At 43.5% G+C, this 17,598-nt stretch overlaps 2 protein-coding genes across 2 annotated transcripts in view; one reads left to right on the top strand and one right to left on the bottom strand.

Annotated features, from left to right (window-relative positions):
- The window catches only part of LOC117363020 (gastrokine-1-like), a 73,716-nt gene extending 63,181 nt beyond the window's left edge, over positions 1-10,535 (bottom strand). Inside the window, exon 1 of the mRNA XM_033950176.1 lies at positions 10,400-10,535. Within this exon, the coding sequence (XP_033806067.1) occupies positions 10,400-10,423 (24 nt within the window). The 5' untranslated portion in view covers positions 10,424-10,535. The remainder of the gene's footprint in view (positions 1-10,399) is intronic.
- Positions 3,852-17,072, top strand: BMP10 (bone morphogenetic protein 10). The gene is made up of 2 exons (XM_033950175.1): positions 3,852-4,316; positions 11,313-17,072. Exons 1-2 carry the CDS (start codon positions 3,989-3,991, stop codon positions 12,263-12,265), a joined length of 1,281 nt encoding a protein of 426 aa, XP_033806066.1. The 5' UTR covers positions 3,852-3,988; the 3' UTR covers positions 12,266-17,072.
- The last annotated feature ends 526 nt before the right edge of the window (positions 17,073-17,598 follow it).

Genomic DNA, 17,598 nt, shown 5'->3' with positions numbered 1-17,598 from the left:
AAATAGGCAGTATTGGGGGGGAGGGGCTAGAGGGTGAGCAAGTACTATAGAGGCAAAAAAAAGTAAGTATTGAAAGTTAAGGCTTTATAAAAATATGTAGTGAACAGGGTGATTCCAAAAAAGAATGCAAATTTATTTTTCATTAACAAAAAAATCCCTACTCACTGCCTAATCATAGCTCAATGTGCCTTGATTGTGAGAGTATGCTTGTGTGTAGTACTTACTGCATCACTTACACAGAAGATAACCCCAGCACTCAAGGGTCTTGGCAACACCACGGGCATGGTTTTTTTTTTTTTTTCATGAGGATGAACAGTACTTGAATGACATTCTGCTACATCAGGCATAGCCATAGACGAAGCTGCCTTCCACAAAAATCACTAGTGACATATTGGGATGCCTATTCTCATTCATGTGACAAAAAGCAATACAGTAGCAGACTATAGCCTAGATTCACCAAGCAAACCGATCATGTACCGATCGGTTTGCGACCCCTTAGCAACCAGTTCTCCCTCCGATCTGATTAACTAACCCCTGTAGCGATCCGATCCCGATTGTCCCATGCAAATTAGTAAAACCCCATGCAAAATAACCAAGTGATTGATTCACTAACAATTGCTTGGCTAATTTGAGTCGGGTTTTACTGTTGGCAAACCCGAATGCTGCAGACCTGTCGGTAACTGAGTTACCGTCAGGTCTGCAGGCTTTTTGACAGGCCTGCCTGTCTTTTTTATTCAATTTTTTACATGGCACAGATATTTTGCGTGTCAGATCAGAACGGGTTGGGCCAGGCCGGACCAGGGGTGGGCCGGGAAGGTCGGGGTGGAGAAGTGTGCCGGGTGTGCTGCGGTGTGCCAGACGGGGGGTGCTAGACCGGGGGGGGGGGGGTGAGTCAGGTGCCGGTCAGGGGGTGACTCAGTTGGTGGTGGGAGGGAGTTGGTATCCCTCCTGCCATATTCGCAAGGGCAGGGAGGGCAGCATCAGGTGGTGGCAGGATGGAGTAGACATCCCTCCTGCTATTTGTGGATTGCGGGGGGGGGAGGGGAATCGTTTGTGGGTGAGGCGGCGGGGGAGGGGTGTCGGGCAGGGACAGAGTGTGTCGGACCGGTGCCCAATCTCTCTTCCCTGCTCGCCAGACTCTCCTGCTCTCTGCTGCCGTTCCCCGCTGTAAAGGCCCACTTTAAAACCATGGGCTTGCACGAGAGGAGTTCCATCCCCTTTACCATCTTGGTCACTTTTCTTTGAACCTTTTCTAGCGCTACTATATCTTTCTTAGAAACATAGAAACATAGAAAGATGACGGCAGATAAGGGCCATATAGCCCATCAAGTCTGCCCACACTATTTACCCACCCTCTTAAGTCTTCTGACCCCTTAAGTATAATTGTAATTATACTGTCACTCTACTGACCCGCTCATTCAAGTCCTAGTGACCCTATCCCTTGGCATGACCTCGTAGGGATCCCACATGGGTATCCCATTTGTTCTTGAAGTCTGGGATGCTGCGTGCCTCGACCACCTGCACTGGAAGCTTGTTCCAATGCTCGATCACTCTCTCCGTGAAGAAGTACTTCCTGGCGTCTCCACGAAACTTCCCTCCCCTGAGTTTGAGCGGATGTCCTCTTGTGGTCGAGGGTCCCCTGAGAAGAAAGATATCCTCTTCCACCTCGACCCGTCCCGTGATGTACTTAAATGTCTCAATCATGTCTCCCCTCTCCCTACGCTCTTCAAGAGTGTAGAGCTGCAATTTGCTCAGTCTTTCTTCGTACGGGAGACCCTTTAGCCCCGAGACCATCCTGGTGGCCATCCGCTGAACCGACTCAATTCTGAGCACATCCTTACGGTAATGTGGCCTCCAGAATTGCACACAGTACTCCAGATGAGGTCTCACCATGGCTCTGTACAATGGCATCATGACTTCAGGTTTCCTGTTGACGAAGCTTCTCTTGATACAACCTATCATCTGCCGTGCTTTAGATGAAGCCTTCTCCACTTGAGTGGCTGCTTTCATGTCAGCACTGATGATTACTCCTAAGTCTCGTTCTGCCGTAGTCCTGGTTAAAGTTTCTCCATTCAGGGTGTAAGTCTTCTTGAGATAAGGAGACCAGAACTGAACATAATACTACAAATGAGGTCGCACCATGGGGCAATACAGGGGCATTATAACATTCTTAGTCTTGTTAACCATCCCTTTTTTAATAATTCCCAGCATCCTGTTTGCTTTTTTGGCCGCCGCCACACATTGGGCGGAAGGTTTCATTGTATTGTCTACAATGATAGTTTTCTTGGGTGCTAACCCCCAAGGTGGACCCTAGCATCTGGGAACTGCGATTCAGGTTATTCTTCTCCACGATGGTTACTCAACCGTTTCACCGTTCAGTTTCCTCAGGGGCCGTGCTGCTTCAAGCTTATATATTCTCAACTCCTCCACATAACAGCTTTCATTATGATTTCATATTGCTCTTTGAAGATTTACAAATGCTTCTTCTTCACCCAGCACCTCTTCTTCTCTCCACCCCAGTCCTTCCCTGCCCCTCCCCCAATGTGCATGTGCCTTCCCCTCCACCAATGTCTCTAACCTTTTTGCCGGCGCGAGCAGCAGCTCTAGCCTTCTGCTCTCACTAGCCTTGGCTTTCCCTCTTAAGTCACTTCCTGGTCGCTTGCACCCTGCTTAGCGCAGATTTTTTTCCCAGAGCTGCATTTTGTGCTTCATTTATAGAATTCCCCCCTTAGTGCATACAAAGCGCTTACTCACGTAACTGTTACATTCAGGTTTCTAGGCAGCATTAGTTTATTCTGTAATATTAACATACAGATGACACATGGGGTGGAGGAGTGGCCTAGTGGCTAGAGAAACTGCCTCAACAGCCTGAGGTTGTGAGCTCAATTTCTACCGCAGCTTTGTTACTTGGGGCAAGTCACTTAAACACTTCATTGCCCCAGGTACAAAATAAGTATCTCTTTAAAAATATGTAAACCACTTTGATTGTATACAGCACACAGAAAAAGCAGTGTGCAAGTCCCATCCGCTTTACATTTTTGGTACTAAGATTACACAGTGAGAAGGATGGTATTCAAAGTGTCCCATATTAATTGAAGACAACACTCAGGGCTCCTTTTATCAAGCCGCGCAAGCGGTTTAACTCGCCTAATAGCGCACGTTAAACCGCCGGCCGCGCTAGCCGCTACCGCCTCCTCTTGAGCAGGCGGTAAGTTTTTGGACCGCGCGGGGGTTAGCTTGTGATGAAACGTCATGCGCGTTAACCCCGCTAGCGCGGCTTGATAAAAGGAGCCCTATATCTTCTGGGTTATCATGTACTTAAACTGAAACAGAATTTAATGATTATATTAGCCAAGTGCACAGAAAGAACTATTCAACATTGTAAAGTTCTTCCACATCCAAAATATTTTAATTGCACCCCTTTGTCTTAATGAGGTCATTTGTTGTTAATTTAGCAAATTATTGTACTTTGCCACACATATAGAGGCTATATTTTGTTTGAATGTCATCCTAAACTCTCTTAAAATAAATCTTTTGCTAGAAGTTGGCAGGAAATGCTAAAGGGATGTTAACTGAAGGAAGAAGGGCAAATCATTTGCAACGAGAAAATTAAGCTATCTTCTAAGCAGTGTCAGAATGTGGACATGTTTACAAAATGCTCATTAAGAGAGAGGGGGATTGTGCGATAGCAACAAAATCTAGTGAACAGCTTACACTGGAGAGATAACAGAGGCAAAGAGACCACAGGGTCTATGTCATCCCATTACTGAAACCTGGCTTTTTTAGAAGAAGTGAGGGGGAGGGGAGAGAAGGAGAGTGAGAGAGAAGGAGGATGGTCACAAGCTCTAGGCAAGTGCTTCCAAACTTGTCAACTCTCTGGATGACATAAGCTTTCCTCTGTGCTCTCCAGAGGATAAAACAGCCACAGAGTCCACAGAAGAGCTAAAGGGGTTTGAGAATCACTGGAGACAAGAGTGAAACAAAAACAATGGAATGTGTAGCCCTTTGGCTCTGTGCAACCCTCTGCTCATTGGTTTGCTTGGGAGCCTGTAGTCCTATCTTGAGTTTGGAGGATTCTCTGGACCAAGACAGACCACTGTTGGATGAAGTCCTGTCAGAGCAAGAGGTTGATTTCAACACAATGCTGGAGAATATGAAAGATGAGTTTCTGAAGACTCTGAATTTGTCTGGCATCCCTTCGCATGCCCCAGCCAAGGTTGACCCGCCGGAATACATGCTAGAGCTGTACAACAAGTTTGCTACTGATAGGACATCTGTGCCATCGGCAAACATTGTTAGAAGTTTCAAAAATGAAGGTAAGCCCTTCTCTCTAGATCTCTAAGTGATCATATTATAAAAAGGAATGGGCACGTGGATAAGATTTGCAGAAATATTAATATCTGTTAACCCCCAAAGGGAGAAGTCTCAAACTGTTAATTCATTTTCCAGGAAGTATGTCAGACAAGGTCGCACTTCCTTTAGGTTTTACACACCTGATTTTGTCCACCGTACAGATTTAGACAATACCAGCTCAAACTCTTACAGGGCCTGTCAAAGGAAAAAATCATTTTAGTCAAAATTCATTAACAGGTGTCAAAAGTTCTCTAGTGAGCTGGGAAGCAAGTCAGAGAAGGTGGAAAGGTCAAGCAGCCCTATCTCAAGAATTTGATCCTGATGGTACTTCTGCGGGATTTTGCAAGTAGTTTGATTTTATAAAAAGAGCAGGTGACATTCTATACACACACTAGGGCAGTTCAGCTCTGGTTATTATTACCTGAGAAAATATAATTTTTTACATGAGGGGAAAAAAAAGGCTTGGCTATAGCCCTGGTACGTGAATGAACTACTGTAACTAACTAATGGATGGAAGCAATAATCTCTTGATTTGTAGGTTGTTTCCAAAAGTCAGATGAGATATGGATAGAATATAAATTACAATTAGTTTTCCTCTGTAAAAAAATATTTTCATGGAATTTGACATAACTAGATGCACAGATATACATTAGCATATATATTTATTTATGGTATGTACTGGAATTTTATTTATTGGGAATATATACAAAAAGTATAATGTATATTTTATACTGTATGCAAAAAGTTGTTTATTATGATTTTATAAACTCTGGAAATCAGGTTCTTTTTCTTTTCTGTTATTGTTTCTGAAATCCCACTGTAGCTGAATGTAACACACCTTGAGTTACAACTGAAAAAGGTGTGAACAAAATCCCAAACCCAAGCCGGTCCGATGCTTTGTTTCCAGCACACATTCAGCATAATAACCCTGGCTGATGTGTGAACTCGCTCTCTCTCCAGCTACCATGGTAAACTATTACACTGATAAAAGCTGCAGGAATCCTTAGACTCATCCCACCGCAAAGGAGATGTAGACGCCTGTTGAAATCCTAGCTAAATGCTAGGAGAGTGCATAGAGTGTAAACTTCAAAAACTGGGTCGTATTATCTCATTCTGTTACCGATATATATATATATAAAATATATATTTTTCCCATTAGTTTATTTTATTATAAGGTACCAGAGAAAGGTGCTGACATCTCTTGCCATTTTTATTAGCTGAATGTGACATGCCTTCTTATTTAAATGGACTATTTCTTTGTACTAGGAGAAGCATCTTTAACACAAAATATTTATATCTATATGTATGCATATATTATTGTAAAGTTTAACATTTTACTTGGAAGCAGATTTTAGAAAGAATGTGAATAGGTAATTCATATGTCCAAGTCAGGACATGTGAAACTAAGAACAGCTATACTGGGTCAGACCAATGGTCCAAGTATCCCAGTGGTCTCAAACTCAAACCCTTTGCAGGGCCACATTTTGGATTTGTAAGTACTTGGAGGGCCTGAGAAAAAATAGTTAATGTTTTATTAAAGAAATGACAATTTTGCATGAGGTCAAACTCTTTATAGTTTATAAATTTTTCCTTTTGACTAAGTCTTATTATGATAAACATACTGAGGGCCTCAAAATAGTACCTGGTGGGCCACATGTGGCTCCCAGGCCGCGAGTTTGAGACCACTGAACTATCCCATTTTCCTGTCTCCAACAGTGGCCAATCCAGGTCACAAGTACCTGGCAGAAACCCAAATAGTAGCAACACTCCATGCTAACAATCCCAGGGCAAGCAGTGGCTTCCCCATATCTGTCTCAATAGCAGACTATGGACTTTTCCTCTAGGAACTTGTCCAAACCTTTCTTAAACCCAGCTATGCTAAGTGCTGTAACCACATCCTTGGCAACCAGTTCCAGTGCTTAACTATTCTTTGAGTAAAATAATATTTCCTCCTATTTGTTTTAAAAATACTCCCATGACCAAGCCCCTCCATGTCGAGGGTTAAAATGATTTTAGAAAGCCGAATGCAGGGGGGAAAAAACTTGTTCTCTTAGGCTTCTGTGGCTGGTGTCATGATTGTTATGGCATTGACACGAGGGACTCCTGGTAAGCCGAAGGATGGGGGTCGGGTGGGAGTGGGGAACAGAATCTAAGGGCCATAGTTTAGGGCAGTGTCTCTCAAACTGTGTGCCACGGCACAGTGGTGTGCCCCGAGATTCCAGAATTTTACTTTATTTTTTTTAAATTCCCTTCATATGACATGTACGTCATGTACACAAGAGTCTGTTAATGTTATCAGCGTCTGTATGCATAAGGATGCAACCGCCCAGACAAGCATCATTCTTTGACGTGATTGGTCCTTGAAAACTAATGGCAAGTAATTTTATTTTTTATGCAGTAGTTATCCTAACTTGAGCAACAAAGCAATCAAGGCTTTGTTGCCATTTGTATCTTATCTTTGTGACTTTGGATTTGCAACTCTTGACAGAAATTAAATTTTAAAAACTGCAGATGGTGGATGATGAAATGCTTGTTTGCTTATTGACTATCAAGCCGAGTTTTAAGTTACTGTGCACTCAAAAAAAACAAATCCTTCACATTGATTAGCAATTCTATTCTTACTTTAGTTTCACCGGCGTTATAATTACCCATACATAGCTTAAAGAACTTTAAATGAATAACTCTCAAATTAAACTTTTTATTGGTTTTGCAATTTTATAATTTCAGTTATAATTATAACGTGCCAAGAAAAACATTTGCTCCATTTAGGGCTCCTTTAACAAAGGTGCATTAGGGCCTTAACACGTGGAAAAGCGCGCTAACTGCTACCGTCTCCTCTTGAGCGTGCTAATCTGGTGCGTGCGCTAAAAATGCTAGCGCACCTTTGTAAAAGGAGCCCTTAGTGTGCCTCGATAAATATTTGTTCCGTTTAGTATACCGGAGCTAAAAAAGTTTGAGAGTCTTAGATCCTGGGGTGATTGGGGACGCTGCCATTTATCAGGCTCATACCCACTTGCAGGGGCCTCCCTTGCTGGGGGAGGCTTTTGGAGAAGAGTCTATTTGCTGGTTACGGGGGCTGGGGGGGGGGGGTCACCTAGAAGGGTATGTTTGGTGCTGGTGGGGGAGGGACAGCTGCTGTCAGGTGGGTTCAGGAAGCTGTCATCAGGATGACAGAGGGGAAGGGGGGAATGTTAGCATCAGGAGGATCCAAAACATGGGGATTTACAGTAGCCCCTATATAAGACACTTAGATATGCCTTGGAGCAGATGTAAATTCCAGAATTCAGGTTTTCCAAGGCAGACGTATATTCCCTATGTGAAATAGGAAATGCACATCTCTGTTGTTGTCCCACCCAGACCTCTCCCTCTCCCCGCCCTCCACACTCCCACTTGTCATGTCAGCGTACTCAGCTCCCCATTCTGAATGACATTTAAACATCCGAGCCTCTAAATGCCTTTAAATGCTTAAAATAAGGGCCATAGTAAACATAGAAAATATAACACGATGACAGATGAAGAGATGTATGGTCAGTTCAGTCTGCTTTTTAGTAGTTACACATCTGTGCAGCTTGCACCCCTCTGTGCCCTGTTTAAAGTATGAATCTCGTTTAGCTTTAATCCTTTCCTCTTTCTATATAGGAATCTGTCTATTGCATGCTAAATGCGCATGTACAGCGCTGCATATGCCTTTCAGCGCTACAGAAATGATAAATAGTAGTAGTAGTAGTATATTTATCCCATGCATCCGTCACAGATTTAAGGCTCCACAAACCTTTTCTTTCAGTCTCAGTCAATAAACATGAATAACTCCCTCCCATACCCCCACATCGCTGCCAGAGACAAAAATGAAATCAATGTTTAAAGGGGAATTCTGGGACTGTGCACCATTTTGTGCAGGCCCATGTAACACCTTAAGTGCTATTCAGCACTAGAATATGTAAGTTGGATTGTGCACCTATGTAAGGGGGCATACATGGAGGGGAGGAGTGGCCTATTGGTTAGAGCTGCTGCCTCAGCACTCTGAGGTTGAGCTTGATCACAGCCTGCTCCCTGTGACCCTGGGCATACCACTTGACCCTTCATTGCCCCAGGTATCACAGTTAGATTATGAACTTGCCAGGAAAGATAAGGAAAATACTTAAGAGTACCTGATTATTATGCAACTAGTCTTTAAGCCCGTTACATTAACGGGTGCTAGAATAGATGTGTGTATCTGTCTTTCTTTCTTTCTCTCTCTCTCCATGGCTGCTTTCTGTCTGTCTTTCTTTATTTTTTTCTCTTTCTCTCTCCTTGGCTGCTTTCTGTCTGTTTGTCTTTCTTTCTGTCTCTCTTTTTCCTCAGCTGTCCACCACCATCCCTTGCCTGTTCCCCCTGTCCAGCAGCACCCCTTCACTGCTCCCCTTGTCCAGCAGCAGCCCTTCTCCCTTTGTTTTACCTCCCCCCTGTCCAGCAGCAAGTCTTCCCTGCTCCCCCTGTCCAGCAGTAGGCCTTCTCCCTTTGTTTTACCTCCCCCCTGTCCAGCAGCACCTCTTCCCTGCTCACCCCTGTCCAACAGCAGCCCTTCTCCCTTCATTTTACATCTCCCCTGTCCATCACCACCCCTTCACTACTCCCCCTGTCCAGCAGCAGTCCTTCTCCCTTCATTTTACCTCCCCCTATCTAGCAGCACTTCTTCCCTTCTCCCCCTGTCCAGCAGTAGGCCTTCTCCCTTCCTTTTACCTCCCCCCTGTCCAGCAGCACCTCTTCCCTGCTCCCTCTGTCCAGCAGGCCTTCTCCCTTCCTTTTACTCCCCTCCCCCTGTCTAGCAGCACCTTTTCTATGCTCCCCTTGTCCAGCAATAGGCCTCCCTTCCTGTTACCTCCCCTCCTGTCCAGCAGCACCTCTTCCTTGCTCTCCCTGTCCAGCAGCACCCCTTAACTGCTCCCCCTGTCCAGCATCCGGCTTCCGTTCCATTCGCGTCTGTCCTCCTGTCCTGTCAGTACCCGCACGACACCATTCGCCAAAGCTCAACTGCCTGCACATGCCAACAGTTGCCTCAAGCCGCTGTGACCTGCACGCGCCGACAGTCACCGCGCATGCCTCGAGCCGCCGTGCACCGTAAATAGAATAAGGCCATGGAAGGACACAGCACGCTGCAGGAATCACAAAACCATAAGTGAGCATGCGCGCTTAGGGTTTTATTATAGAGGATGTATTGTAAACCGCTTTGGGTGATTTCAAGAAAAGGCAGTTCATAAATAAGGGCAAGGCCCACATATGCAAATAACTTACAGAATATTGTAGGTTACACACACCCTTACCACAGATAAGAATAGCCATACTAGGTCAGACCAATGGTCCATCTATCCCCAGTATCCTGTTTCCACAGTAGCCAATCCAGGTCACAGGTGCCTAGCAGAAACCCAAATTGTAGCAATATTCCATGCTAAAATCCCACGACAAGCAGTGGCTTCCCTCATGTCTGTCTCAATGGCAGATAATGAACCTTTCCTCCAGGAACTTGCTCAAACCTCTTTTTTTTTAAATCCAATTATGCTAACCACTGTTACCACATCCTTCAGCAACACGTTCTAGAGTTTAACTATGTGTTGAGTGAAAAAATATTTCCTCCTATTTGTTTTAAAGGTTCTTCCATATCACTTCATTGAGTGTCTCCTAGTCTTTGTGCTTTTCGAGAGAGTAAAAAATCAATTCACTTTCACCAGTTCTACACCACTCAGGATTTTTTTTAGACTTAATCCTATCTCCCCTCAGCTGTCTCTTTCCCAACTGGAAGAGCACTATCCTCTTTAGCCTTTCCTCATATAAGAGGAGTTCCATTCCCTTTATAAGCTCTGTGGCTTGTATGAACATAAGAATTGACGCTGCTGGGTCAGACCAGTAGTCCATCGTGCCCAGCAGTCCGCTCCCGCTGCAGCCCTGCAGGTGTTTACATATAAGGCATATTCATTCTGTTATACAGAATAGGCATTTCCTGCTTGGCATCAGGGTGCCTAATAGGATTGCCACTTTGTTTGTTAAACAGCGAAAACCATCCTTATCTCACCTTTTGAAGCCTGACAAATGCCATTATCTAGCTTCTGTGCTGGGTCTTCTGTTTGGCTCTGTGCAGTTCTAGGAGACTGAGTTGTACAGGTACTTGAGTTCCTGCACTGTTCTTACAAACAGAGAAGAGCACAGCACTCACAACTACGGGACTCAGAGTGGGTAGAAGTACTCTAATGCAATATCAGCATAGTTCTCAGCAACAGGAAACAGAGAGGAGGTGTACTGTGGGCAGCAGGAACTGGTAAGCTGTTCTTCAGAGTGAGCTGGGATGGGGGGGGAAGTTAAATTCAGTGTTCTTGAAATTTTAATTTCAAATTTCCATGTATAATTAAATGCAAAATGCTCTCTTTAATATAAGTACATAAGAATTGACACTGATGGGTCAAACCAGTGGTCTATCGTGCCCAGCAGTCCGCTCACACGGCGGCCCTTAGGTCAAAGACCAATGCCCTGTGCACACAAAACTGAAAGACACTAAAAATACCCATGCAATTTTCGATTGTTCAGATTTGGAAAACCCGATGTTTTGATTATTGTTACTAAACATGCAATACACACAAATCAAATCTGTTAAAAAAAAATAATTGGCATATATTTTAGTATAATTGGCCGTGTTTGGAGTCACATAAATGAATATGTAATGCTGAATAGAATAGGCCTAAAATAATAATGATTCTTTTTGTTCTTCAAACCACCAATATTAATCATTAAACTGGACCAGTGGAATTACTGGCTGACAATTAAATAAATGCAAAATACGGGATATAATGTTCCATCTAGCTTGTAGAAGCCAACAGCTCAGCTGCATTTTGAACTGTATGTTTTTTACACCCAGATAAAGAAATGCTGACATTTCATATTTGCCTTAAATTTATGATTATTTTTATTGATTTACTGTTTTTCAACTGTAGATTTGACGTCCCAGTCCATTGTCCTTCCAGGAGTGAGAAAGTATCCTCTGTTGTTTAATGTGTCCATTCCACACCATGAAGACATAATCATGGCAGAACTGCGACTTTACACCTTGGTCGAAAAAGACAGAAAAATGTACGATGGATTGGACCGAAAAGTGACCATTTATCAAGTGCAGCAATACAAGGAGGAAGAAGAGGAGCAGGATGATGAGAAAAAGATGATTCAGTTGGCTTCCAGACACATCTATGAAACCACCAACGAATGGGAAACATTTGAGGTAACAGAAGCCATCCGCCGCTGGAGAAGGGCAGACTCAACAATTCATAGACTTGAGGTTCACATTGAGAGCGTGGATGATGATGACGAGCCCAACATGAATGGAGATCTTGACATAGATATGAAACCAGAGGCCAAACATGTGCCTCTGTTGATCGTGTTTTCAGATGACCAGAGCAATGACAGGAAGGAAGAGAAAAAGGAGTTACATGAAATGATGGAGCATGAACAGCTGTTGGATTTAGATATCTTGGATGCCAACAGCCTAAATGGTGGCCCCAGTGAAGAGGCTTTGCTTCAGATGAGATCTAACATCATTTATGACTCTACTTCCCGAATCAGGAGGAATGCAAAAGGAAACAACTGTAAAAAGGCCCAACTTTATATAGACTTTAAGGATATCGGTTGGGATTCTTGGATCATAGCCCCTACTGGATATGAAGCCTATGAATGCCGTGGAGTATGTTCCTATCCGCTCACAGAACACGTCACACCAACAAAGCATGCTATTGTTCAGACATTGATGCACCTGAAGAATCCCCAAAAAGCATCCAAAGCGTGCTGTGTACCCACTAAGCTGGACCCTATTTCCATACTCTACTTAGATGCTGGGGTGGTGACCTACAAGTTTAAGTACGAAGGAATGGTGGTATCAGAATGTGGATGCAGATAGTACTTAGAAAGACCAGTATGAAAATATGGGAGTATTTAATGTCTGTAAATTTGTACATTTTGAGTTTCCTATTTAAAAAGGTTATTTAATAATGTGTGTACAGATATTTTTTTCTTGATAGGAAAATATTTAGCTTCAGTTTTTTCTAGTCATCTGTTTCTAGATTACGGTATGGTTCTTCCCTCTGCATTTCTATAAAAGAAAAAAAAGGAAAAAAAAAGTTCAGACCCTCCTCGCTTCAGGAATTTTAAAAATTGCTCTAGGGCAAACAACGTTCAAGCTATGTAGTGACTAATATCCATCTCTTGTTCTATAATTTGGACCAAATGTTCAGACAAATATAATGTATAAAATGTAAATAAATATTGTAATGCATACTATATCGGGGCTTCCCAAACCTTTCCTCATGACCCCACTGCCAGCTAGGTTTTCAGGTTAACCACAATAAATATGAAGGAGAAAAATGTGCAAATCCTGGAAACCTCCAATATGCAAATACATGCTCATGCGTACTTTTGTGCAAGGCCTGAAAACCAGTCTGTCTATAGGGGTCACCAGGACATGTTTTGGAAACTCAGTCTTATGGCATTGTCCAATCCCATAACTGCATTTGCTTTTTTGTTAAATTACAAATATGTATCATTTTATGCAATTCTGCTACTGTGCCACTGCCTCAACTATGGTTCACTTGAACCCAATGAATATTCAATTGCCTTTAGACCATATTACAAAACAGCTTGTCATAACTGGCAGTCACTGTTCAGAACACTAGTCTTGGATAGTACAGAAAATATGAATTAGGAATGAGGCCTCTGTTAGTACAGATCTTTGGGGAAGCCTGCAAAGCAGCTGCCTGCACTGTGCCTAAGCATAACAGGTATCGGTATTCCCATTTGCTCAAGGAAACCAATAAACTGCACTAATACAAAAGATCATAAATTCTGGAATTTGTTGCCGGAGAATATGGTGAAAGCAGTTAGCTTTGCAGGGTTTAAAAAAGGTCTGGATAATTTCCTAAAAGTCCGTAAGTTATTATTGGGATGGCTTAGGATAAGCAGCATAAAAATCTGTTTTACCCCTTGGGATTTTGTCAGGTACTTGTGACTGGGTTGGCCACTATTGGAAACAGGATACTGGGCTTGATGGACCTTTGATCTGTCCCAGTATGGCAACTCTTATGTTCTTATCAACCAGGTTCCCAAACCTGTTCTGGGTTTTCAGGATACCCATGATGAATATATAAGATAGATTTGCAGGCTGTGGAAGTAGTGCATGTAAATTTATATCATGAATATTCATTCCTTAAAACATAACTAGCTGGGGTCTCCATGGACATGTTTGGGAACACTGAACTTGTCAGTTCTTCAACTGAACCTCTAATCCAATAGCTTTCAACCTAGTTCTTGAGTGTTCCCCAGCCAATCTGTTTTTCAGCAGTATAAAGGCAGCTCTATAATTAGACACCCACAGTTACATGTCCCTTGAACATGAAAATGCAGCAAAAATCAGCACCTGTTCACATAAATGCTATACTGTAAGGGAACATGCACGTGCTATAGCGTGCAACTACAAGAAGGCGTACAACCAGTTATGCACATAGGGGTAGATTCAAAAAAGAGAACCAAACCACAGGCCCCAGGAGATGCATGCTAAGCGCAAATTCTATAATGGCAGCTCAACACAAAGTTTCCATTCCAAAATACTAGCGAAAGTCCAGTTTTGCATCTAACTTTAGGCGCAAGCACTTACGCTATGTCAAAGCCTGGTATAAGTGCTGCACCCAGTGGCTTAGTAAGGGGGGTTTGCGGGGGTGTGGTCTTCCTCGGGGTGCTGGTACCCCTCCTGCTCTCCGCCTCCCCTTCCCACTCCTCCCCCTGCCATGCGCGCGCCTCTTCCCTACCTTTTTAACTTCAGCGCGAGCAGCCACGAACTTGCTGATGTCACTGCCTGGACCCGTGCCTAGGAGAGAGCGCTGAAGCCGATGCGAGCGGCAAGTTCGTGGCTTCTCACGCCGAAGATAAAGAGGTAATGGTAAGGGGCGCATATGTGCATGGCAGGGGGGGCGGGGAAGTGGGCAGCAGAGGAACGCCACCGCCCTGGGCGTCACTCACCCCTGCTACGCCACTGGCTGCACTTAATTGCTGGTAGTTAGGCGTGCAACTCCTAGTATTTTATAAGCTTCATGCCTAACCTCTAGGCATGCCCCTGACTTGCTCATGCCACGCCCCCTAGAAGTTACATGCAATGGAATCAGCAAGCAACTTCTAGAAAAGCACTAAGGGCAGTTGCACATGTAAATACTCATTGGTGCCAACTAATACCTATTTAAGCACCAACAATTAAGCTGTGCGCCCAACTGCCCTTATTCTATAATTTGCGCATGCATACTAGGCATAAATCTGGGCATGCAAGTTGATAGAATCTGGAGCATTATGTACATAAGTTATGCATATTCCGGCCATATTTAGGCGACTGCAGTTATGGCCAGGTCTACAACTGGCATAACTGGAGATGCATAAACGTCAGATGCATCCATACTAGCAGGCTGATACTCAGAATTCCTGTGCTGCTCTCTACAGCGCAGAAAACCACAGGGAGCAGTGCCAAAAAAAAATAACTTCCCAATGTTCAATACTAATAGCAGGGAAATCATACGTACGCTATTAGCGATGAGCACTGGGAAATTACTTTTCGGTAAGGAGAAGGAACGCAGCTGAGCGTAAGCTCCTGTGTGTATGTCCGGTCAAAGTGGGGAGCCGAGAGCCAGAAAGAGGACAGGCCCGTAATGCTCTTCAACTTACACCTACTCTCTTCAGCTGTGCGGTCATAACTTATCTCTCAGCAAGGCTCCGTTCATTCCCGCTAACATTTCATCCGCTCAAGTGTATTGATGAGGGACTGTAACAAGGCCCTCAAGCTGCGGCTAAAACACACATGCATAAGCTTCAGCTGCGGCTGTTAAAACCCATCCTATCTAAATGCCAGCTGGTGTTAGGTTTCCAGCGGTAAGGGCAAGGTCTGGATTGCGCACCATTTCTGAGCATTAGAAGAGAATATCAAATGTTTGTATTGCATCTGCATTAGGGCTACCAGACGTCTGGATTTCCCTGGACATGTCCTCCTTTTGCGCGGACTTCCACCCTGCCCGACAAGAGCAGGCAGCGGGGGGTGGAGCTAGAACGGGACTGGGAGCGGGATTAGGGCATTACAGGGCGGGGATGGGCGGAACTGGGAGGCCCTGGGGGTCAGGTTTACGGGGTCCGGATTTTCCGATTGGAAAACCTGGCCACCCTAATCTGCATGCTATTTGTGCTGATCTTCAGCCCCCGCGCTGTTCCCTGCGCTGGTGCCCTCTGAACATCCTGAAGACACTAAATCTGATGCTAATCACCTCTAGCATTGGAGTTAGGTTCTGAATGTTGGCCTATAGGTTACACTAATATTTTATAATGAAAAATCTAGGTGCCCACGTGTCATTATAGAATATATTCCTAACTGCGTGCTATCAGAGCACCTAACTGGAAGCACACTGTTATAGAACTGCTCTCTTTGCTCAGAATGAATATGCATGAGGTAGATTTGCATGCATCTCCTCCACCATATGCAGCATATTAACTGGATCTGCTAAATAAACAGATTGGCTTGGGGAAAGGGAGAATTATTTAAAGACAAGGTTATAAACTCTTGTCATAGGCTGCTGCCTATATTAGCAGCAGAATGTCCAGGTTGCAACTAAGGGGTCCTTTTACTAAGGCGCGCTAACCGATTTAGTGCATGCTAAAGATTAGCGCGCGCTAAATGCTAAGGCACCCATAGAATATAATGGGCGCCTTAGCATTTAGTGCGCGATAATCTTTAGCATGCGCTAAATCGGTTAGTACGTCTTAATACAAGGACCCCTAAAAGGAGTTAGAATGGCTCCTCTGAGACAGAAAATCTTTGTTTCTGATGCCTGGTTCAGTTGTTTACCTTTCACTGTGCAGCAATGGACCTAGTACTTCAGATATTATGTACTGTACAGCTCCAGGGCATCCACTGAAATGCAAAATTATTTAAATATGATGTATATGATTGCTACAATTTCAGGCAATGGAATTTGCGTGTATCTGCAATAGCCGTGGCTCTGTTAATATGCAAAGCTAATTTTCTCAAGTATGTTTCAACGTAGGCAACCAAAATGAAAACTCTAAACTCCCCCCCCCCCCCAGCATAATTCCTTATAGGGGAATTCAATAAATATGCTGCTATTTCTGAGTTTCCATAGCTGATATAACCAAAAAAAGGGGTGAAAATGGCTAGCTGCCCATGGAGGATCTTTTTGTCAATGTGAGTGTTGAAGTTATCAGTTCATAAAGATAACGTTCCCTCCCTTCCACTTTATTTGAAGGTGTCACATGCCATGTTTCCGCCACTCTTCTGCAACAAATCGTAGCGATAAGGAGGTGTCGGAACTGAAAAACAATAGGGCCCGTCACTTTATTTATTCTGAGCTGCAAATCTGTCGGATTCTTGGGAGAGTGCGAGTGACGTTGGCTTCTCCAGCCTCGTCCAAAGCCTACTGTACTGTCCTTCATCTGTTTTACACTTTTAAGGCAAAGTTATCTCTGCTGGATGTGATAAGAGACCTGTCTTGGACAGAAACTGACTCTGACACTTCATGGGAATCGAACAAGAAAAGTTTATCAAGTACCAACTGAAACCGGTTTCATCTGTGTTCATGCAAACCTTCTCCGCTTGTTTTTATTCCTCTATTTATTGACTTCTATTTGTAATATAATGTACAATAAAATGGGTTTATTTTTGTGTTTTTCGTGTCAGGCCATATGGACAGATAATACGTGTACAGTCATCTTTTTTTAATTTGATATTTCCAGGGTTTTCTCTTTTTGCAATGTATAGTTTTATTATTATTATTTTGTCAACTTCCTTTATCTTCAGGTCAACTTCCTTTATCTACTGAGTTTAGCATTCACAGTGCACTTGAAAATGGCAGAGGTTTTTTTTGCCACAGAATATATTGGGAAAACATAAATGAAACAGCTGAAAATTGATAAGCCTGGGGGTTTGCCCCTGCAGTCCCTGTACCCACATCCCCACAAAGCATTTTTCATGACCCCTCCCCCATCTGTTTTTTCAACTTTAGTGGATAGAGCCCAGCAGGTTAATGTTCAAAATATATCTATTGAAAAACTGAACACAACTGAGGCAACGAGTTGGCAGCCAAAATAGAAAGTAGACAGAGTGAGCTATGAGTCATACAGTATTGTAAAGCTTTGGGACAATATAATCTTATAATGCAAGATAAATCTCAAATCTATTAGCAGGCAGACGTT

The sequence above is a fragment of the Geotrypetes seraphini genome, chromosome 6 (genome assembly GCF_902459505.1).
Source record: "Geotrypetes seraphini chromosome 6, aGeoSer1.1, whole genome shotgun sequence".
In the NCBI taxonomy this organism is placed as follows: Eukaryota; Metazoa; Chordata; class Amphibia; order Gymnophiona; family Dermophiidae; genus Geotrypetes; species Geotrypetes seraphini.
Note: the sequence above shows the minus strand (reverse complement) of the source record. Positions and strands in the feature narration are given on the sequence as shown.